We start from the raw sequence: 23283 nt of genomic DNA, 5'->3' as shown, positions 1-23283 counted from the left end.
ACTGTGAGACCCAGCTGCCTGCATGGGAATGGGACCATGTGTGATGAGCAGCTGCTTTTGCCAGCATTTCACTGAGTGGATTTTTTCCTTTGCAATCCTTTGTCACAGCCACCCTCAGCTAAAGCCCAGCAGAAGGCCTGGCTCTTTGCTCCAGAGTATTTGCTTTCCCTGTTTGTCCAGGAGATGGGCAACTCTTACCCACACAACTCAGTGAGTTCCAGGGCAGGTCACACACATATCTGAGGGAAAGAAGCCATGAGCAGGCATTTGCTCTTGAGGCATTCCTCATCTTCAGCAGCTCCTGGAGCCATAATGCACAAGGACACATCCAGCCCCAGCCGAAGGTGCAGCACTCTTCCCTTCCCTACTGGACTTCCAGGAGCCCCCAGAGGGACCTTCCCGGAGTCCTGTTTATTATGTCAGATAATTGCCATGGAGAGATTTGCAAAGGGTGAACAGGATTTCTCCAGCAGACCCAAGGCTCTGCTCCGCATTTTCCCATCTTCACTCTGCTGATTTTTCCTACCCAAGTCCTTCTCAGCTTGATGCTGTCTTGATTATTCCTTTCACTACAGTGGTGCTGCAAGACCAAGGATGAACACAAATTCTTCCTATAGACTCCACAGTGAATTAATGGAGCTTCAACAGGACATTGTGAGCAGGGAATCAGTGAGACTGAACACAAACAAAGGATGCTTCTCCATTAACACAAATGAGAAACTGTCTCACTGTGCCCGTTCAGTCAAAGCATTGCCCACAAAGCAGTGGTGTTTGCTTCTCTCATGTAAATTTTCCTGCAGTTTTCAAGCACCATGACTGGTATTTGAAACTTTGAAATCTCCTGTGTTGTTTGCCATTCCTCTTCCTGCTGTTATTGATTGCAGACGTTTCCATGCAAATAGGATGTTCATCCTGTAAAATTAGCCTGCTCCTCTTCCCCCCATGATGAGTTTCTACCCCAGCCCTGCTGGACCTGGCAACCTACACAAAATCCCTTTCCTGCCATGGAATAATAGTAAAAAAGGCTGAAGAATGTTTGGAGGGGTAAACACAGAGGAAACTTTTTCACTGAAGACAATCATAAACACACACACACATCCCTCACAATATTTAAATTTAATTTTAGAACTGAATATTTTAATTACTCACAATTACAGAGATTTTCAAGACGATTTACAAAAGCTAAGGTCCAATTTGCCATTTATTTTTCTAAAGAGTTAGACATCCATCTTCCACAAGCTGAAAAGAGGGGTATATTATAATTTACAACTGCCAGTGGGGTTTGTGTGAGATACTGTGCATTCACCTGCTGGTATTCCAGATGTGGTATTTAGCAAATGCATGTCAGCAGAAGGGGTTTGATCACATGAAACTGGAGCTCAAACTGATCTCATCTCACCTGAAGCGTCTCTGCCTGGTGCCTCTGACTTGACACAAGACCTGAAAAACAAGAGTGGGGATTATTTTACCTAAATGTGGATGTCTGCAGTGAGAATGTGTGCACCTGACCTTAGGTTCCCACTGGATCATGAGCCACAGCTCATCTTAGATGCCCAAGGGGGCTGCCATGACCAGCTCAGGCAGAGAACTGGGAAGGGAAACATAAAGCTCAAAGGAGTAAATCCTGTCCCAAGCGTTGAGAAGATTCCTCCTGGCCCCTAGCCCTTTTCCCAAGACCTTCTCATTCTTTACTGTGAGGTTGCAACAGGTTGCCCAGAGAAGCTGTGGATGCCCCATCCTTGAGAGTGTTCAAGGCCAGATTTGATGGAACCCTGAGCAATCTGGTCTAGGGAAAGGTGTCCTGCCCATGGCAGGAAGGTGAAATGTGAGGATCTTTAAAGTCCTTCCAACCCAAACCATTCTGTGGTTCTATGAAATGACCATGAGGTATGGTGGGGCTGAGCTGAGCACCACAAGCTGTTGATGGAACAGTCAAAGCTCACAAACCTGTTCATGGCTTTGGGCAAAATGCTCCACTCAGGCTCATTAGCAGTACAACCACATGTTGCCTGCCCAGCTGCCTCGGCCAGGGAAACTTTCTGCTCTTTCCAGGTCTTATCAATAGCTTCTGTGTGGAAAATGAACCTGGGCAATGGGAGCAGGGAGTATGGGTCACAGTTGGCTGTCTCCTCCTGCCAGGACAGAGAAGAACGCCTTTGCTGCCATACTGTAGCTGGCTTTTACAGCACTGCTCTGCTCTCAGCTTCAAGCATGTCTTGCTGAGCTGGCTCATCTCGGCCAAAATCTCCTGAGCTTGTGGGACAGTCAGCCTTGCCTGGGTGGGAGTGTGGATGCAGCTCACCAGGCTCCAGATACTGCAGCTTCTCCTGCTCTCCAGGCAGAGGAGAATTGTGGCAGAGGAAGAGCTCAGTACAGTGGACAGGGCTGCTCATTGCTCTCAAGAAAAGATGCTGGATGGCGTTTGAGAGCTGCCCACAGAATGTCTGCCCTGACTGCTGGCTGGTGCTCAGCCAGGCTGGGATCTGGGGGGATGTGTTACATATGTTAGATATGTTGGATATGTTAGATGCCTGCTGCTGAAGGCTGAGGGTAGTCAGCCCCAGGAGGTCTGTGCAGCACCATGGAACTGCATCAGCTGGGTCTTGCCTGTAGGTCTGGAGACAGATCTTCTCAGGGGATATCAGCTACTTCAGGCATTTGTCAGAAGAGTTCCCTATATAAAAATAGATAGATAGATAGATAGATAGATAGATAGATAGATAGATAGATAGAAAGAATATGATATAGATAAAGATTATATAGATACAGGTGATGAAAAGACCCGAGGATTCCCTTCACTGCCTAATTCTTCCTGGAATGCTTCTCCTCCAGTAAACCCTACCCAAGTCTTGGGCAGGGAAGGGCAGAGAAGAGCTTTGCAGCTGTTCACAGTGGGGCCCTCCATGCCTGTTTCTGGTGTGTTTGTAGCCTCTGATTCATCTGCCATGCAAATTCCTGCAGAGCAAGCACTCATGTTTTGCTGTCTACAGAAACAGGCTTGTTTGGAAGCTCCTGGAAGGGAAAACTATTTCTGCTATGTGCCCCCTGACATGTCTTCCCACAGCCTGGATCTGTCTGGTTGCTATAGCCATAAGGTTGTCCTCCATTGTCGGGGTCCCTCCCCCGCCATGTAGCCCTGGAAGAGGGGCCCTGAGGGCACAGACACACGGGGTTTCCATGCCCCTGGTCAGCCTCGTTCCCCATTGGTTGGTTTGTGTTCCCTGCATGGGAAAAGGAGCTCGGTCCTGACTGTAACAGTTCCTCGGCAGAGCCCGGCCATGCGGCTGGGGAAATAAACATCTCTGAAACATCTAGCAAGAATCCGTCCGTATATATTTCCTTTCCACGGGACTCCTGGTTTGATATAGGTGTTACACTATCGCCACTGTAACATAATGGTGGAGAATTGTGAGCAGAACGATCCCCAATCCCTAAGCGACTGATTTGTGTGAGTAAACCCTGGAAACTTTGGATGCCTCTTCTTGGTTTTGTTTTGCTATTCCATATCTAAACTATGGAGGAACCGTGGGAAGACTCTTGGCTTTCAGAGCCGCATATGGACATTTATCTTAAAATAATTCTTGAACAATGATTTGTAAATTTTAGCTTGATTCAAGCTCAGAAAGTACTGAAACACTTCCTGGCATGGTTGTTTAAGAACTTTTTCTATGTTTCTTGGGATTTAATTCTTACCAAGGGCTTTTGGAATACCATTTGGACCCAGTTAATATTTGAGTCAAAATATATGCCAATGGAAGAATATTTTCGTGAATATTATTTAATAACCGAGACTGTTGAGCAATGTCAGCTGTGTCCTGGTGAAGGGAAGCCTGGCTCAGGGACCGTGCGACCCAGGCCACGTGCACCGAGCGCTCTGCGAGCCGCAGCGAGACGGTTCCCGTGCGCGGGCGGAGCCACGCGGGCCGCAGTGTCGGTGGCGGAGCGAGGCGCGGCAGGAGCGGCACGGCCCGGCAGTGCCCGCCCGGCCCCGCGCAGCGCGTGGTGGAGCGAGCCCTGTGAGCGCCCGAACGAGAGGGACGGCGCGCGGGCGGCGGCTGGCAGCGGCGGAGCGGAGCCGCACCCAGCTGGAATGCGCGCTGGAGCGGGGCACGGGGGGGTCATCGTTTGGGGGCCCAGCCGAGATGCAGCCCCTGGCAGTGGCAACGCAGCTGAGAGCAGAGGAGGCGACGCACGGAGAACGGAGCGACGCGGCCCGGCCCGGCCCGCGCGGCCCCAAACGTGACCCCGGGAAGAGCGCGCCGGAACCAGCAGCGCCGACAATTCCAACACGGGAGCGACCGAAAGAGAGAGCAAAGACACAGCGAGACAGAAAACAGCAGCCACTCAGAAAAAGGAAAAGAACATAGTAGCTAAGATCTTAGGGATAGTGAAATGGTATAATGTTAAACAAAATTATGGTTTTATAACAAGGTGTGATAACCAGCAAGACATATTCGTGCATAGAACTGCTATTAAAAAGAATAACCCTGAAAAATGCATCCCAAGCTTGGGAGATGGAGAGGTGGTGGAATTCAAAATCATACAAGGTAGAAAAGGGTTACAAGCATCGCAGGTCACTGGGCCTGATGGTGTTCCTGTGAAAGGCAGTATATATGCTAAAAATCGTAGTCCTGTTAGACAATATCTCCATTGTAAACCCCCCCTACAGTCTCCCTTTCCTAATCCCACCTTTCCCTTTTACCCTATGTCCTATTACCCCCAGTGTATTCCCAATCCGTTTTTCCATCCATAGTTTCCCTCACAAAACCCTGCCTTTGCCAATTGTTTCCCAAAAAATCCCTTTGCAATGCTGAGTGGGGGATGAAAAAGGGGAGGGAAGAGATTGAACCCTCTCCTGCCTCAGTTTCCCCACAAAGCATGCTCAGAGAGTTCTGTCTCCCTTCTGTCAGTCCTAAGATGTTCCACAGAATCTGTTTGGACATTTAAAGACTCAGGAGGGTGGCTTGTTTTGTTTTGAAACTGTTCTTGTTATGTTTATCCAGTTGTCTTCATTCTCCTTTTATTAAAATAAAACGGGTGAAATGTCGGGGTCCCTCCCCCCGCCATGCAGCCCTGGGAGAGGGGCCCTGAGGGCACAGACACACGGGGTTTCCCTGCCCCTGCTCAGCCTCGTTCCCCATTGGTTGGTTTGTGTTTCCTGCATGGGCAAAGGACCCTCGGGTCCTGACTGTAGCAGTTCCTCGGCAGAGCCCGGCCATGCGGCTGGGGAAATAAACATCTCTGAAACATCTAGCAAGAATCCGTATATATATATTTCCTTTCCACGGGACTCCTGGTTTGATATAGGCGTGTTACAGCCTCCCCACCGTAACATCCCATCACCACTTACACATTACTTCAGGCTGTTTGTACACTACTTTTTAATTTACTGGGCTCTGCTCATGCGACTCAGCCCCTCAAAGAGACACCAAGCATTAGAATCTGGTATCAGTGACTCTGGCTGCAGCAGTGAGGTTTAATGTCATTTCATTTGTCTCTTGTCCAGCAGCTTAAGCCATTATTTGTTACTAACAGGTCAATATTTTAAAGGAATTTAAAGGGAATATTGAAAGGGAATTTGAAAGTGAATTTACAGTGAAATGCATCCTAGCTCAAAAATTGTTTACAGATGGATAAGAAATTAATAACTCCTTTCTATCTAACATACTCTGTCCCTGCTGAGTTGATTCTTTAATTCCAAGAGCAGTTAAGTGTGAATCTACCACGAGTTCCTGAGTCTGTCCCGGTTCCTTCACTGCAATGCTCTTCCAGAGAAAATACACAGCTCTGGGTAAGACAGTGGGAAATTTCTTCCCTTTTATCGGTAGCATTATAAACCTGCTGGGGAAAGGATGTAAACTGGTCAAAAGAGTGTGGTACTTTACAAAAAAAAAGGGGTTGTGGTTGAGGAGGAGAACATCCAGAGTGTTCAGGATGACACAATCTCTCTGTTCCCCCTCTTGGCAGGAGGAAGAGAATTCCTCATCCCTAATCGAAACCACACGTATCTCCCTCTGACCAGCATTTGTAAGTAGCTACAATCCCAGGCTGGGACTCAGAGCAGCAGAAAGGATGGACCCTTTCCCAGTTTTCCATATGTCACTGCTGCCTGTTACCAGTAAAAGGAGATGTTCTGCCAGCTGGGAGATGGAGGTGTGTGAACAGGTCTCAACAAACAGCACTGTATTTGACAGTGTCAGGTGGAGATAAGAGCCCTGAGCCTCTCAGCCCACAGGCAGGACATGGCAGCATGCTGGAAAGCATTTCTGAGTGCAAAGATGCCCCTGCCAGTGCCACTGCCCAAAAGTAGCTTTGTTTTAGTGGTCCCAGCTCAGTCCAGTTTGGTAAAAGTCACAGAAACATAGAATCCTAGAACAGTTTGGGTTGGATGGGACATTAAAACTCAACTGGTTCAGACCTGCCTGGCATGGACAGGGACACCTTCCACAAGGCCAGGCTGCTCAAAGCATCAGAAGGAGCTGCAGCAGCAGCACAGGCTCACCTGTGCATAACCAGAGAGGTGCGTGCCTCAGCCTGGCTGGAAGTGACTCACATGCTCCCAAGCCATAGCTGGCACTAAGGATAAACCCTTTTTCAGTGGCAGCCACTACACTTTAGGGGAAAACACCCCCCCACAACCCACAGAGGAGCGGGGCACTGAGGGGCTGAGCAAACATTGACTGTCCAAGCCCGCATACAGGTCCCTGCCCATGCTGGGATCATCTGTGGGTTTGTGGGCACTGCCATCAGCAAGAGCCACGAGTCTCCTGCAGCCCTGGGTGTGTCCACAGGTACAGCTGCAAGGGCATCTCCATTCAGTCTGTCCCAGCCTCCCTGCCTCCCTCCTCTAGGCCAGGAGCTGTTCATAGTAAACTCTCCATAACTTGTAGATTCAGCTCCAGGTTCAGTGTTGCACAAAGACCATGTCCAGTATTCTCCCTGAGTTAGCAGATGTTCTGAACTTGGCATGGAAATGTGTTACTCCCAGTTAAAGAGAATTCATATGATTAATGATTAATACTGCTATCTGAATAATTACCTCATTCAGCCAGCTTTTCTTCTGGCTTTGCAAGAAAATGTGCATGAAAAATGAGGACAAAACACTTTCTGTGTTAGTGTGTATGTGGAATAATATTTCTTCTAAAAAGAAGAAAGCAAGTTTGAGAAAACAAATAACTGAAGTTTCCACAGTGCTTGTGCACACATGTTCTCTCCAACATTTATCCAGGACCACAGTCCCCCTCAAAGTCCATTAGAGACTGATGGTGCTTGAGGAAAACCTTCCTCAAAAAGAATGAGCATTGTTATATGCATTGAAAAATCTAAAGTTTCAGGTGTAGATTATCTGAGCTGATAACCATGCACACAATATTAAATTTCTATAAGCAATTTCTAGACAAAAGCCCCCTTCAGCCAACTCGGTGATAAGGTTTCCTGTGTATATGTGCATGCATATAAGGGAACATTGTTTTAAGGTCTTTTTGTGGAATATATTAATTTATCAGTGGAAACGAAAATACCAATTTTGTAAGAAAAACATTTAAATATTTATATTTTCAGCCAGTATTTTGTCATTCAGGATTTCTTGCTCAGGAGCTGTTTTCTAATTTTCTATTTTTTTTACCAGAACATGTAGACAAAATACATTTCAAGAAAATCCAATCTTGAATTTCAGGAAGGCAATGTAGGAAACCCAATGCCAATCTTGTCAGAAAGCCTCCAAAACTGACCCAAGGAACTGCCATCTGCAGAAATCTAGCCTAGACAGAATAAAATTCACTTTGTGCTGTAGTATAAACCTCAGCCAGATGTATGGGCCAAGGGCCACGACATCTTTTTCAGAGCAGTCATGCCCCTGAAGTCCAAGGGGACATTTCTGGTGGGGTTGGTGAGCATAAGGAGAGCTGGTTGAAGATCGTGAGGATATCCTGCATTGAGTGGCCAGGTGCTGTTCAGGTGTAAGGCATTAGATTTACTGTTTGGAAGTGCCACAGAGGAGGCACAACAGCCAGGTTGGGCTCAAGATCAGGTATTCATGATTCAAGAAAGGCAGCCCAGCCTTCAGCCCCAATCAGAAAGGCGTGCTAGGAATTCCTAGAAAAGGGTTTGAGATCAAAACAGAAAATATCTTTATTCTGCTGAGTGGTTCTTTCCTATCACTTGTGGTTCTGGCTGCACAGTTCAAAGACTGTAAACAAAAATGACTGAGGAGTGCAGAAAGGAGTGTCTTGCATGAAAGGGGAATAAACAAGATCTGGAATCTTGACTCTGGGAAAGACTGGACAGATGGAGAAGCATGTAATAGATGTATAAGAAAATTGTGAATACTATGTAGAAGAAATGGTGTAGGTGGGCAATTGTTCACTGCTTGCCAAAATACAGAAATTTGGGTTATTTCCTGGAAGGATTACACAGAAATTGGGGATATCTCCTGAAACGATGAGGCAGTGATTTCAATGAAGGGAACGGAGATGTTTTTCAATTGATTAAGGGTGTAATACTCTTTATGTCTGTACTTACATCTTCAATTTGCGAGTGTACGTGATCTTCCCCTACCTCTTCCGCTCTTCACGCTGAGCCTCGTCCCCCGCTGCCCGCCCAGGGAGCGATGCTGCTCCTCCCGCTCCTCGGTGCCGCCAGCCCCGGGGTGATGCGCAGCCCTCTGTGCTCCCCATCCCGGACGGACGAACCCCGGCGCTGCCGCCGCCGTCACGCCCGCCTGGACCGCGACCCTCCCCGCCCCGGCCGGGCGGTGTCTCCGCGGCCCCTGCGCCGCCTTTAAGCTGCGGTGCGTGATGTCACAGCGCTTGGAAGCCGCGGGCGCGGAGCGCGGAGCGCAGGGACCCCGCAGCGCTGCCCGAGGGGACCCCCTGCCCGGCGGGGACCCCCAGCCCCGCGGGACGGGCTCGGCGGCGCAGCATGGGAAGCGTCCAGCTGCAGGACTTCGTGGCGGGCTTGGTGGGCGGTGAGTGATGCCGTGAGCGCGGGTGGGGAGGCAGCGAAGGGGGGCACGGCGGAGGTGCCCGGGGATAAAATCCTCCGGGTAACCCACGGTCTGTGCCTCCGCCCGGCGTCTCCCACGGTTTGTTTTGCTTTGGCTCACACGTGCGGTTTAATCCCACTTCCACGGGCGGGATACTTAAAATTCAAGTTTAGGATGTGTGATGTTGCTGTGCGGGGCCGACTTCCAGAGGCCCCGCCTGCCCCCAGCTCCCACCGGCTCTCCCGTCCTTGGCCCCGTGGCTGGAAGCGCCGCCGGGCTCGGAGAGGGCTGGCAGCTCTCAACCCAGGGCTCCCCGTGTCCCCAAACCCGGGAGAGGCACTGCCGGGCTCTGACTCCGCCGTCCCACCGCGGCCACTGGGCCAATGGCCAGGGCAAGCATTGGTCCTGCCTGCTGGGAATTCCGATGGCAAACACCGGGAAACAGATATCAGAAAGAAAAGGAAGCCAAACCCATAGAGGCGCCAGTAATGGGGCAAGGTTTACGGAACTGAGAGATGTCCACTGGGTTTGCCAGCTGAGAGGGTGACCAGCTGTGCTGCCCCCAGGGCTGCAGTAGGACAGAGGATCTACTGTGGCACCAGCCACCACAGAGAAAACCTCTGTCCAGGTGACTCTTCAGACCCCACACAAGAGCAGGGTGTGAGGTGGCTCACAGGTGTCCTGCCAGAAGCAGTTACTAAGTTAGCTGACTAAAAAACCCAAAACCTCTGCCAAAAGTTTGCGTGAGCAGCTGATTTTTGGCTCTCTGTAGCCTGTGGTTGCTCTCTCTGCCCCGCTGCCCTGTGCTGTGGCTGCACACCCCCGGCAACAGGACAGGATGTCTCGGGAGGTGGACAGCTGCCAGTGCCCAGCAGCAGTAGCAGCTGAGAGTTTTCATGCATAGCACTAGACCATGGGTGGTCTCAGGTCCAGGAGGAGAGGGGACTTTTTTTAAGACACTCTTAGAAAAGTCATAATGTGTTGACCAAGGACGTGATGCTCTTTTCAGTACTAACCCACTAAGAGTCAGAAACCACGTTGTCCCCAAAGCACCTGTGGGCACTGGTTTGCACAGACCTGCTGGTGAGGACGCATCACAGATTACCCACTCTCCACAAGCCCTAAAACCTGCCAGTATTGTTTGCAACAAATACACAAAACCATATCCTGGCACACAGGTGTTCCATTCTCCTGGAGAAGAGGGAAACCAAACTGTGCTCTGTCCTGCCATGAGAGCTCCTGGCAGTGTGTGGTGTGAGTAGGTGGGTGGATACGAAGAGAATATGGGCCAGTTTCTCCCCAGAACACCATGGGGAATAAGGTAGGATGACACTGTAAAGATCTATAGAGAGCAGGATCCTCTGTATCTGAATCCTCTCTGACAGGTATCTCTAGAAACTGCTCTTAAAACAGCAAAGGATGAGGAGTTCATAGGTGCCATTAGCAGTCAGCTAGGACATCACTGAACCAGGAGAAAGCACTGCCTTGTGTCTAACAGGAATCTCACCATTCTGAGGCTAAAAATTTGTGTGAGCTTACAGGAGTGCAAAAGGGGTTGGTCCTGGACAGGACATACATTATGACTTCTCCTTCTCCAGCACCTTTGAGATGTAAAGCTGAAGGAGTCCAGGAAAGTGTACAAGAAAAGTATTTAAGCTCAGCTTTTAGCTGTTGTCAGGGACAGGGCACCATGCTGGTCATTGCTCTGGCTAGGCCCCTTACAACCGTTCCTATGGAAATCTCTTCTCTCCTCTAAACCCTTTGCATCCTGTCCTGTCACAAAAGCTTCAGTGTTTTGCATAATACTTTGCTTTCATCCCCAGGAATTGCCAGTGTGGTTGCGGGCCATCCCCTGGACACGGTCAAGGTAAAACAGTTTGAACTGTGTTCACATGTCACCACCCAAACCCTCACCAGTTCAGACCTTCTCTCTAGGTGATGCCTCAAAGGACCTTCACTTATCCCAAAGGGGAATTTGGAATGTTTTCACAGGCTTTCTTCCTGTCCAATGCTCATTTTGAATGAGAAACTAAAAGAACTGACTGATACGTGCGTCTGTGGCGAATTAATGCTGAAAATTAACCTGGCCTTACTTAGTGTGTGGTTCACTGAGCAGTTCTGCCAATGTTTTATTGAACTTTGCCACAGACTAGTATTCAAAGGGCAATGAGGGAACTGTACTTGTTTTGCTGCAGGCACATTTTTATGTGTTTTCCTGGTACTGGCAATGCTGGAAGGGCAGAGTGCTGAAATTGTTATCCCAGGGCTGTGACATACAGTATTTATGGTTCCCACAAGATAATTATTCCTCCAATGGGAGGATTTAGAGAAGTAAGAAGTTATTTTTCAGCATGATGCAGACAAGCCCATGCACACACCAATGCATCCTGACTCAACCAAGCTGACCATCCCTACTGATGCAGAGATAGGAGGATCCTGTTCCTTTCTGGCTTTTTGTACAGGCATTTCTGGACAGCTTTCATCACTTTAGCTTCTCTGCCCTTGTTGGGGTTGTTCAGCCTGACGAATAGAAAGCTCCAAAGAAATCTTATTGTAGCCTTCCTGTACTTGAAGGGGGCCTAAAATAAAGACAGAATTTTATCAGGGCCCATTGCGATAGGACAAGGGGTCATGGTTTTAAACTGAAAGAAAATAGGTTTAGATTAGATATAAGGAAATCTTATACAAAAAAGGTGGTAAAACACTGTCACAGGCTGCCCAGAGAGGTGAGGGATGCCCCATCCCTGGAAACATTCAAAGGCAGGATGGATGGGGCTCTGGTCTAGTTGGAGATGGCCCTGCTCATTGCAGGGAGGTTGAACAAGATGACCTTAAAAGATCCCTTTCAAATCAAGCCATTCTACAGTTCTGTGACTCTGTGTTCCCAGCTCTGGTTCAAGCCTCGCTCTGGCACCAGGCAGGACTGCCAGTTGTGGCAAACCCAGAAGTTACGGGTCATGTTTGCACCTTAAAGACTTTGGAGGGCGATGCCGAGGAGGCAGGGCCTAGCAAGGCCCACACCACATCCCTGCCCCAGCCATCACAGCTGTCCCCTTGCACACAGCAGGCTCTTCTGGGATCAGGAGATGCCCACCCAGAGCATCCTTTCTGAGCTGCTGAAGTGTTACCAGTCCCAAGGGCATTCCTGTGCAAAGGTGGGTGCAGACCCCCCATGGGAGGAGACACAAGGCTGCCCGCACCACCCAGCCATGGGCAGGGCACAGGCAGCAAAGGCAGGCTCTGCCCAGCATTGCCAAGGCAATCCCCATCTCAGCCTGGTAGTCATGGCATCATTGCCTGGTTTGTGGGGGGTTGGCAGTGAGAATCCTGCTGGGTAACATCGAGTTTCTGGATGCCAAGAAAGAGCAAGCCCATCCTTCAGTGGTTATAAAGACAACTGTCAGGCTGCCCCCTCTGCTGCTCTCGGCTTTGGGCAAGGCTTTGCCTCGGGAATACCAAGTAGGCAGACTTGTTATCTTTCCCAATTCAGGAGCAGGAAAGTGGAAAAGAGAGTTTTTGCACAGCACTAAGCCAGCAAAGGGGCTGCTCAGCAGTATCTGCAGCTTCCAGGGCATGAGGGGTCTTTCCCCATCTGGGGGAGGAGGCAGGACTGAGTATAAGGCTCTGTGGGGTAAGTGGCATCTACACCACAGTTCCCATGAAGCCACCTCTTCCTCCTTCAGCCATCTCTTCCCATCGTTGCAGCTTCCATCAAGCCCCAGAAGCTGTTTTTTCCTATGTCCTTGCAAAACTTTAAAAGCTGTGTCTTTCTGACTTTTCATCCTCGCCATTGCATTCATTTCCCCAGAACCTTCTTCAGCTTCTGGGTGTCACCCAAGAACCCTATCTAATCAAAACAGAACAAAAAGGAGAACTTTACGGAGGAATATCCATACTCGTAGTAGCTTTGTCAGAGATGCCAACAGCAATTTCAGTGCCAGATGTTAACAGATTAGCTAACGGGCATGTGTGCGAAAACCAGATTGTGAGAACACTCAGTTGCCCTCAGTTACTCAAAAAATATATTAACTTGAACCTCTAAATACCTGGTTACTGGGTAAAAGAAAAATAACAAGCCCATGGAGGCAAAGTGGAAATGTTCAGGCTAAGATGAAGCCAGGAGGGAACTCAGGGTCGAGCGCAGGGGTCACCTTGTCCTAGGTCGCTCAGACTGCAGCCACCTTCCCCAGCCCCGTTATGGCCAGTGTGAGTCAGTGTGCCTGGTCTGCACCCATGGCCTGGGCCTGCCCGCGTTGCACAGCGTGTGCTGCGAGAGCCATGGCAGCATCTTCATGTACCAGCTTGTTCTGAGGGCTCAGTAAATATTCTGCTTTTGCTGCTGCTTCTCTGTGGCCTCTGGTCAGGCCTGGAGCAGAGCAGGGATGCTCCATGTGTGCAAACAGCTGCATGGAGCCACCCCGGGGTGAGGGGCGAGCCTGGGCTCAGGGGTGAACACAAACCTTGGTCCCTCCTGCTCCTGCCAGGTCCCACTGTGGCACTGGCAGCCTCTTGCAGTGCTCTGGGCCAAAGGATTGTGCCAGATGCTGTTTGCCATCCAAAAGCTCCCACCAGTCATGAACTCTGGTGGACACACATTCCTTTGGGCTTTAAATTCCCAAATAATTTCCTGCTTCACCCTGGTGTAAATCAGGGCAGCACCAGCAGAGCGGAATGGACACTGTCCCTCCAGCGCAGGTTGGCACTGTCCCTTCAGACTTCATTGCTAGCAGCAGTGCTGATAAATGTGGTCAGAAGTGGTGTCCCCATTCCCTAAATATATTCCTGATGGAGCATGTGTGAGTTTCTTCCTATAAAAAATAAGCTCTGGCCTCAGCTAGGATGAAGACCAGGTGCTGTGGAGTGAACAGTGTTTCCATTCCTTGTACACCTCTAAGCCCAAAAAAATGCATCCCTTGTTAGGACGTTTCTAGAGCAACCTTGCGAGCAGCTTGAATGAAAGATGATCTAAATATAAACATATGAGAAGGGGAAAGTATGCTGAATCCTATAGGCTTTGTTGTGACTTACATGCCGTTTCTTATATCTGTTGGAAGGTGTATAACCAAATTGCTTTCCAGAAATAAAATGTCTTTCTTTTAAATTATGTGAAAATGTATTTTTGAGTGAAGCATGGAGAATTCCTGAGATGGCACTGAATTATTTTAACTCCAATTAGTGTCTCTATGTCTTAAAATCCACCTTGCAGCAGAAGGGCCCAGAAGTCTCCCAGAGGAGCTCACCTCTCCTCTCTTTGCAACACATCCCAGCCTTCCCTGAGAGTCTCCAAATGGAGATGACCACATGACTCTTCAATTTCCACAAAAATCAGGCCCTTGCCAATGACAGCACTGCACACCAGCAGCCTGCTGTGCTGGGTCAGGGTGGCTGGTCCAGACTGGAAAACAATTTGATAGTCATCAATTCCAGATGTTGCAGAGGCAAGCTTAGCCTTGCTTCTGGCAAAGTTCAAGAGGGTGGATGCACATATATCTTATTTTATTGCCCAGTTCTCTTTACAACTAAGGAAGAACTTGCTCTCAAAGCAAAGTACACATTGTTTATGTAGCATGAGCTTTCGTTGGGCTGGAAGCATAGGATTTTAATCACATTTTACAAATGTCTTTTGCAGACTCGTTTGCAAGCTGGACAAGGATATGGAAATACACTCAAGTGTGTTCTCACTGTGTACAGAAATGAGTCTGTAAGTACTTCATTGTACTTTAAATGTGCTGGTAGAAAGTGCAAGTCAATAAATAGATAAATGTATAAAGCAATTGTACAAAATGTTGTTGACACCAGCAGTTATATAAAGACCAATAATGTTGATGCAATTGAGCCTGCAAATCCTTACAGCCTTCTCTTGCTTAACTCTAAGGTAACCCTCTTGGTGATCCTATAGGGAAAAGAGAGATCCCTGGCATGGAATGATCAGTGTCTCCACATGGGTTAGGGTGTTGCATCCACCGTTATTCTTTTGCCTGATCCCACTGGCAAAGGTCTCCCAGAGGGATTTTGCTGACTTTGGTGAAGCCAGAACAAACACTGTCTATATGAGGAACTTCTGCGTGGGTTCCTGTGCTTTCAGCCATGTCCTGTATTCTGCACAATCTTTATAAGCCTTTAGCAGCATGAACAAATTTCCGTTCCTCAGCATGCGCAAACAGTTGGTTCCACGAGACATCTGCTACTTGGATTTGCATTTCATCCCTGACTATGGCAGGGGATTGGAAAGAGATGACTTTCAAAGTCCTTTTCAACCCAACCCATTCTGTGATTTCTAACCTGATAGACAAGTAGGGGTTTACACTGCTCAGTCTCCTAAGCCCTGCTCCCTTCCCTGGATAGGTGGCTGGCTTCTTCAAGGGCATGTCCTTCCCACTGGCCAGCATCGGCATCTACAGCTCCATGGTGTTCGGTGTCTACAGCAACACGCTGCGGTTCCTCAGCCAGCTGCACCACGGCGACGCGGCTGCCGCGCCGGCGCTCACCGACATGACTGTGGCCAGCCTCGTGGCAGGGGTGCTCTCTGTGGGCATTGGCACTCCCGTGGAGCTGGTCAAGATACGGCTACAGATGCAAACACAGCCATACACCAAAGGTAGGAAGCAAGAGTTGCTTCTGCCTGTCTCTGCCAGTCCTTGGCGCATACACAGAGCTTTACAACAACTTTTTTTTTCAAGGCCGGGCTCTCTGCTGCCTCGTGCTGCTGCAGTTGGGCTAAAAATTCCCCCTTTTGCCTGAAGATGGACCCCATCCTGCTCAGCTCAAGGGAAGGGTTTTTATCAATGGCATTTCCAGCCAGTTGGGATCTATAAGGAACATGAGGCAGCTCTGCTCAAGACCAGAAGCTGCACGAACTGTGAGTTCCTGGTGTGTGAGGTCTCCTGGAGATCCCAGCAGCAGCACCATGGCTGCCAGCAGCAATACTAGCTCCCCATCTCCCTCTGCACACTCTCAGTCCCATATATATTTGCCTATAAACCTCTCTCCATTACTCCACTCTTCTCTGTTCAAAAGCAGAAGTTTCCCATTTACATTTAAAAACCACTGACTTATTTCACACAGGGTGCCAGGTAGCCCAGGTGTGGGCAGGATGGGTCAGGAGGGGACACCAGCAGGATGGCAGTGGGTGGCTGTTCCCTGTCCACAAGCTGCAGGCAGAAGGAGATGCTTCAGCTCTAGACAGCTGCTGAATTCCACTGAAGGCTGCCAGCATGCAGCAAACCCCAGCAGAGCACATGCACAACCAAATGAAGACATGGAGCAGCTTCAGAGCTGAATTGCTTGGATTTCCGCATTTCACCTTTCTCACGATTACAGTCATGGTGTTGAACTGAAATGCTACCATTTTTCTGTTGCTTTGATAAAACAACATTATGTCCATTTTTAAAGCCTCCATGTGGCTTAGCAACCTAATGCCTTTTACAAAAAGAACTTGGTCTGCATGGGAAGGGCCAGACTCTGAAGTTGTTAAGGCTTTCAAAGATGTGACTTGGCATAAGCTGAAGTTAAAATTAATGAAAATTGGGAACATGGCCTTAAACTTATTTGGAAATCTCACTGGGCACATACCTATTGGGAGGTATGTCACACATCTAAGAAAAATCTGTCTTGAAGTGTCTAAATGTCTTCTGAAAATGGTCCTAAGTACTCTCTCTTAAAACTTTTTTCCCATGCTATCTGTTGACGCCAGCAGAAGAAAATGGATGGCAGTGACTTCTAATCATTGGCAGTGGGCTTTGGAGAGTTGTTCTGTGGCAATACATCTATTTTAACAGTTGTATCTTTTTTTTTTTGTAGAAAGTGTTAAGCTAAAATCCACGGTTCCTGGATCTCCTGTGTACCGAGGCCCAATTCACTGCTTTAGGACAATCCTGCAGAAAGAGGGGATAGCAGGAGTATACCGAGGCAATGTAGCAATGCTCCTAAGGGATGTTCCTGGGTACTACGCCTATTTCATTCCTTATGCAATGTTCTGTGACTGGATAACTCCTGACGGAAGCATTTCTCCTAATCCCTCCTCTATCTGGGTGGCAGGGGGTGTAGCAGGTAAGCACCTTTACTTCCTCACAGCACTGGCAAAACAAGGACGGGAAGGTTCTCAGGGCAGATTACAAGGGTGACTCAAGGGCCTCCGCATCATCCTGAACATCAGGAGAGGACACGGGACTGAATGACCTTCCTCCTCCAGGGCCAGGTTTTCTGGCACCAGAGCTGCACTTTATGACTTGACAAACTTTATGGAAGTCGTGTTATCAGACCTTCATTGGGCTCAGTGTCAGTGAAGAGGAGAACAGACACTGCCTTCGTCTCCCTGGATGCCTCAGGGCAGCCTGCCAATCACATTGCCAGGGATACTTGGCAGCCAAGATTTCTCCAGAAGAGGACTTCAACCTGTTGGCTGGCCACCAGGAGGGAGTGCACCTACCCACACCTAGCAGAAGCCAAGTTGACTGTTACTGATCTCGTTCTTTTTTCCATGTGTATGCTTGCCAGTAATACTGGCGTGTGCATCCCCCACCATGTGAAAGGTCACCCCTACACCTGCTCCTGACTTCTTGGCCATTTCTAAATTGCAGATCCATAAAGGCAAGTCAATCCTTAGCTCAGGTAATGATAATAAAATGCCTTCTCCATTCCTACTCAAATAAAGAAGCCCCTGTTGCCTCTGGACGGCTTTTCTAGTGTGCCCCAACACTCATGTGGGTTCAGACAAATTCTTGTCTGTCCAGCTGGCCCACAGATTGCAGTCGTGTGCTGATCTTTCCAGAGGCAATGCATCCCACTCAGCTGCAGGCTGATCAATGGAAATAAGTGTTTCTTTAGAGGAATGATAGCGTATCTCACTGCGTGGAGCCTCATCCTGGCAGCCTGAGATGCACCTACCTCTTATTCATATCCTCAGCTCAAACTTTGCTTTACAATGGAATTATCAGAAGACTCCATTTTTTCTGAAATAGTCCCAAGTGGCTGCTCAGACTCTTCCCATGGCATGTCCATGTTCCACCAGAAGCAGCAGCAGATAGATTTGCACCTGGAGAAGCCCCTCTTGGGTTGCCTGCATCTGATCAGCAGCATAACCTCCAAAATCTGAACGCTTCTTCCAGAAACCAAGAACTTTCTCCCAGAAACACTGTTTTGGTGCCTGAGCAGGGTGAATGCCCTGACAAGAATATCGCATGAATATGATGTGATAGATGAGAGGTCAGTTTCTGAGTTCACTGACCTGCAGACAAAGAAGTATAGAGAAGGAATTATTCAAATACTTCTGCATTTTTCCAGGAGCCGTTTCCTGGGCAGTATGTACTCCAATGGATGTTGTGAAAAGTCGACTTCAGGCAGATGGAGTTTATTTAAACCAGTACAAAGGGACCCTTGACTGCATATTGAAGAGCTACCAGAATGAGGGCGTAAAAGTAAGTGACATTTGAAGTAAAATCTGGTTATTAATAGTCAATTGGAAAATACAGTGGCTGTTAAAAACCAGTCTGCAGGGTTGAGAGACAGCTAAAGGCAGTTAGTACTAAATTATGATAATGGCAGTAGGTAATTAACATGAAGATTCCTTCTAAATCAAAAAAAGTGAGAGTAATAATGCATGTTACACAAGAAAGAAATTAATGACTGGGGATCACACACTGCTGGTGTAATTAACTTCAAACAACATTTCATGTTAGTGTATTTAATAATGGATATAATTTGACTTATCATAAATCAGAAGTAGAAAGTCTTACCTCCGTGCTTGCTTCTACAAAATGCAGAGGTCAAATGTTTCCCACTGACTTTGGTGTCAATGAACCGATGCCAGTGGAACTGTCCTGGCACTCTGAGTGTGTCTGGTCACCTTGGGCAATGCTTTGGTGGAGTTGCTTTGCACTGCACGCCCTCATTTTGCACCCAGGTAGAGTTGATTGTCAGCGTTCTTAAATCAGGATTGCTTCCGTTTCAAACATGAAGAAGGGCTGCGTGCCAAAAAGCTTATCCCCCTTTTCTGACTCTGTCTGTTAGTGTAATAAAAGATATTTGTTCTACCTGCAAACATTGCCTCAGTAAAATGTGAATGGCAGGGAACAAGGGTTTGAAGTTTTATTGTGTTGCCAAGGCAGGGTTGTGGAAGTAATGTCTTCTGATATTGAAATGAATCTGGATTTATCATCAGAACAGCACGTTGGCTCTTAGCTCCAAAGTTTTAATTTTCACATTCTGAGACAAATGCAACAAGTTACAAACAGGAAAATAACCCACAAAATCACAAGTCAGTGTGATTTCAATATTTGCTAACATGCCACTATGTTAGGCCAGCTGTCACAGGAGCCTGTGGTGTGGTTCAGTTTTTGCCACTGAGTGAAGAAAGTCACATTCCTGTGGAGCACAAGCACCTGGAGAGCTGCTGGGGACTGTGCTTGGACAGTCAGAGGGGGAACAGGGTGCCCAGGCTCTACGGTACCTGCCTTGTGCATTCCCCTTGGTGTGCACTTTCAGTGTAGGGTGGCTGAAATGGGAACTTCCATGGGTTTTCCCTTCTCTCTCCATCCTCATCCTCACCCTATGCCCTCCTTGTCCTGCCTGAATTAACAGCTGTAAGGGTTTGCTGCTGGAGTTCTGTACTTCTTGTAGTTTTCCTGCTGTCACACCTGGCACCTGCCCCAAAGCCATCAGTAGGATTGAGTAATAGTTGATAGCAAGACTGGATCCTGCTCTTGTAAGAAAAATCTTTTTAAATGTTGGGAGATTCACGACTGACAAATGGCAAACCCAGGGCTGGATGTTTTCATTCTGGGACAAAGGAACAGCATTCTCAGTGCTGGAAAAAACTGCTTGATGTACACAAAGAAATGCAACTATAACCCTTGTCTTTTTCCATAGCCAGGTGTGTTCATTCTGATAAGAAAAATTTATGCTTCCGGACTTTTCATCCTAAATCTTCACTATTATTTAACTTGGCTCTCTTGTGTTACTTTATGGATAATACAAAACCACTGAATTTCCTCCCAGAAACTTCTCTTTACTAACAAAATAAAACATCCCAATAAATCAAATAATATGCAAAATGTCCCAACACAGCAATTTCACATTGCAAGTTCTATCTAAACTATGTGAACATATTTTGATCCTATCTCAAACAAGTCAGCACTATGCTTAGGATTTATTGGACATAAGATAGGGTGATTTTTAGTAGAGTTCAGTAATTTCAAGGGAAAAACTGGTTATACATTTAAGTCTAAGGGCTTCTGGTCTTGGGGCCAAGATTTTTCATGTTTTTTTATAATAGCTGTGGGAACTTTGTCGTTATAAAGCCTGGAAAGGGGTTTGATTGCTGATGCTCCTTTTCATGTCTATTGTGAACTTGTGGTGTTTAGGCTGGTGATTTGTGGTGATGAGCCTTGGTGGTTAATGGAGTGATTTTGTGAGAAATGGGCTAGCAGAGATGCTCCCTGCAACCATCATGCTATGAGCAGACTCACCCCAAAGCGAGCAGTTTGTGCCCATCTTTGCACACACCAGGGTGTGCTGTTTGTAGCGAGGGGAGTTCAAAGGGAGACCAGGAATCAGGAGTGACAAGGCTTTTTCAAGAGCACTTTACTGTTCAAGCACTTAAAAGCCACATAATCTTTCACTCTTGTACATGCCAGCATCTTTTAAAAAGAAATATATTGAGCAGAAAAAGGAAATCTGGAAGCTGGTATTTATTATTTTAATTAAAGAAAGCACTGGGTTATGTATGGGTACCAAAGTTTGACCCTAGGAAGACTCATGTGAAAATATCAACTTCTATCAAATATTTTTGCCAAAGGCAGTAGTGAGAGAGTTCTCAGCAAGGTACAGAGGAAGTCTGGTTTTCAGTTGATTGAAAAATTCCTTCTATGCTCAAAGGTGAAACCTGAAAAATAATCCCTGTGACACAGTGCCTGCATGGCTGGGCCGGCTCACAGCCACACCGCTCCCTCTCCGCTTTCCAAACATCTTCTGTGCCCACAGACCCAGCCCCGGGGGTCAGAGCATTTCCTGCATGGAAACAGAGCCTTCTTGTACCCTGGGGATGGCATAGGGTTTGCATGTTTATGGATGCAAAGGGAAGGAAGGCCAGGTTGGATGAGGCTTGCAGCAATGTGGTCTGGGGGGGTACCCCTGTCCATGGCAGGGGATTAGAACAAGGTGAGCTTGAAGGTCCCTTCCAACCCAGAGCACTGTGTGCTTCTGTCACCCTATGACTGTAGCTAGGTAGGACAACACTGGAAGACATTTTAGATTTCTTGCTTTCTGTTTTATATCAGTTCCATGAGACCAGCTTTTACCCTTTACCTCTTGTAGCTCTGGCTGGTATGTGCAGATGGGGGTCCATAGGGAGCACAGGGCACAATGATACCAAACCAGTGACTTCTGCCATTGCGTTCCCGTTCCCCAGTGCCGACCTCAGCTAAGACCAGCAGTGGGAGCGTATCTTCCAAGCAAACCAAAAAGATTTGGTTCTTCAGAATCCCACCGTGACTTCAGTCAATGTTTTCTTCCTCTTCTTAAAGCAGTCAGTATATTCCTATGCTCTAACCTTTCTCCATCCCCAACAGGTCTTTTTTAGGGGCCTCATGGTAAATACAGTGCGAGGATTCCCATCGAGTGCAGCCATGTTTCTTGGCTACGAACTTTCTCTCAAAGCAATGAAAAGATGCCAAACTGAGACCAATCCCTAACTCCCAGGTCAGCACATAAAGCTTTATTAAAATTACAGAATTAATCTTTGAATCCAATAGGGTTGCAATTGCATAGATCCTCTGAAAGTCATATTACTTACATGGGTACCTACACCTGAATAGCCAAACACAATTTGGGTCTGTGGGATTCCGAGCAGACAGCAGATGTGCCAATGGATTTTAGCTTCAGTCTACATCTCCTGGAGCTTCACTGTAACCTGTTCTGATTGTTGTGATTATTTTAATTAATATCAATCAGAAATAAAAATTTGAAAGCAGAATATTCTCTAAATTAATAATTATTATTAATTAATTAAATTTATAAATTTTGAAATATTATTTTTACTATGGTCCCTGCACAGTATTCTTTCTTCCCTTGTCCCATCCACAAAGATATGAAATTAAGCTGTTTCAAAGTGTCTTGACTACCAACTCACTGTTTCACTCTTTCCCTCATTAACTTTGAGTTGCATAAAAAGGAGCAAGATTAAAAATACCTGATTAAAGAACCTTTTTTAGCAGCTAGATACTCAAGATTTTTCTTGGCAGTCTTTGCTGTTTTCTGCAGTACTTCATAAATCTCCTTCTTTTTTATTTCAAAAGTGTTGCTGAGAAGACCAGAAAGTTTCCTACTTCCCTGAGCCAAATCAGCAGTGTGGTGTTGGTGAGGGCTCAGCTGCTCTGACCGAAGACTCCCATCCTGCACCTACAGCAACTGCTGTGGACACGTAGTCCACGGAGGACTCTGAAAATCACACCAGCTCTATCAATCCAAAGACTATTTTATTATCAAGTCTTTCTTGTTGAATAAGAACACCTTAATAATTCTGGTGGTGGTGGGCTTCTTCACCAATGACATTTTTCCTCGTGAACCAGGAAGACAACTTACTTCCCTTTCCCAAGGGATGTACCCAAACCCAGCCCACCTCACATCACCAAGGCAGTGTCTTTTGTACAACACGGCATTCCAACATTAATGTTTTTTTGTGAACAAGGAAAGGAGGAAATGTGGTGGGTACACAAGTGCTTTTTCTGTAGGAAGGTCTGGATTCCCACCAAATCCTAGTTTGCTTTCAGGTTCAAAGAAGTGGGTGACTCCTCACATACAAATGCTCATGTTCTACAACACAGTTTGACACAATTTAACACATTATCATGAAAAATGTGAAAGGTTTCAACAAATTCAGTCTGTTATTCAAGGTATAAACTAAATTGAGAAACAAGAGTATGTTAAATTCAGAGACTAAGCTGCTTTTTTTAATACAGAAAACAACAAAACAAGTCTGCATTTCATATAGAAGGCTGCCTCTTAATTTACACAGCTTACCTGGTGCAGCCCCCCAGGGACCAGCTTGAGGTATTAGACCTTCTGAGCTCCCTGACATGACCTGCCAGCTACCAAAACCTGCAGACATCACTTTGTAGCCTTGAGCAGACCAACACCAAAGGAACTCTCTTTAGGACAGTACATTTCAGACCTCCAGCTCTTTGTTGGAATCCCACTGAGACCACTGGGGCAGGCCCAGTCTATCTTTGGTCTACCTCAGCCTTTCAGTTATTCCAAGGTCTTTTACATCATGATTATTTCTGTTTATGCTGTTAAATATCCTT

At 47.2% G+C, this 23283-nt stretch overlaps 1 protein-coding gene and 1 long non-coding RNA gene across 2 annotated transcripts; one reads left to right on the top strand and one right to left on the bottom strand.

Annotated features, from left to right (window-relative positions):
- Positions 1–1172: 1172 nt before the first annotated feature.
- Positions 1173–8713, bottom strand: LOC138118290 (uncharacterized). The gene is made up of 2 exons (XR_011155081.1): positions 8521–8713; positions 1173–1440 (listed from the first exon to the last, which is right to left on the bottom strand). It is a non-coding gene; the product is annotated as an uncharacterized lncRNA (long non-coding RNA).
- A 117-nt stretch (positions 8714–8830) lies between these two features.
- SLC25A48 (solute carrier family 25 member 48) lies at positions 8831–22386 on the top strand. The gene is made up of 8 exons (XM_069029160.1): positions 8831–8965; positions 10807–10850; positions 14613–14684; positions 15329–15581; positions 16784–17032; positions 18266–18399; positions 21550–21679; positions 22276–22386. The coding sequence occupies exons 1-7, from the start codon at positions 8920–8922 to the stop codon at positions 21670–21672; spliced, it is 921 nt and encodes a 306-aa protein (XP_068885261.1). The 5' UTR covers positions 8831–8919; the 3' UTR covers positions 21673–21679; positions 22276–22386.
- The last annotated feature ends 897 nt before the right edge of the window (positions 22387–23283 follow it).

Source organism: Aphelocoma coerulescens, chromosome 13 (genome assembly GCF_041296385.1).
Source record: "Aphelocoma coerulescens isolate FSJ_1873_10779 chromosome 13, UR_Acoe_1.0, whole genome shotgun sequence".
Taxonomy (NCBI): Eukaryota; Metazoa; Chordata; class Aves; order Passeriformes; family Corvidae; genus Aphelocoma; species Aphelocoma coerulescens.
This window is presented reverse-complemented; position numbering and strand designations above follow the sequence as displayed.

Coding starts and splice junctions, on each gene's coding strand:
- SLC25A48 (XM_069029160.1), top strand. CDS start 8,920: ATGGGAAGCGTCCAGCTGCAGGACTTCGTGGCGGGCTTGGTGGGCG. Junction 17,033..18,265: donor GGTGGCAGGGGGTGTAGCAG/GTAAGCACCTTT, acceptor GCATTTTTCCAG/GAGCCGTTTCCTGGGCAGTA. Junction 18,400..21,549: donor ACCAGAATGAGGGCGTAAAA/GTAAGTGACATT, acceptor CATCCCCAACAG/GTCTTTTTTAGGGGCCTCAT.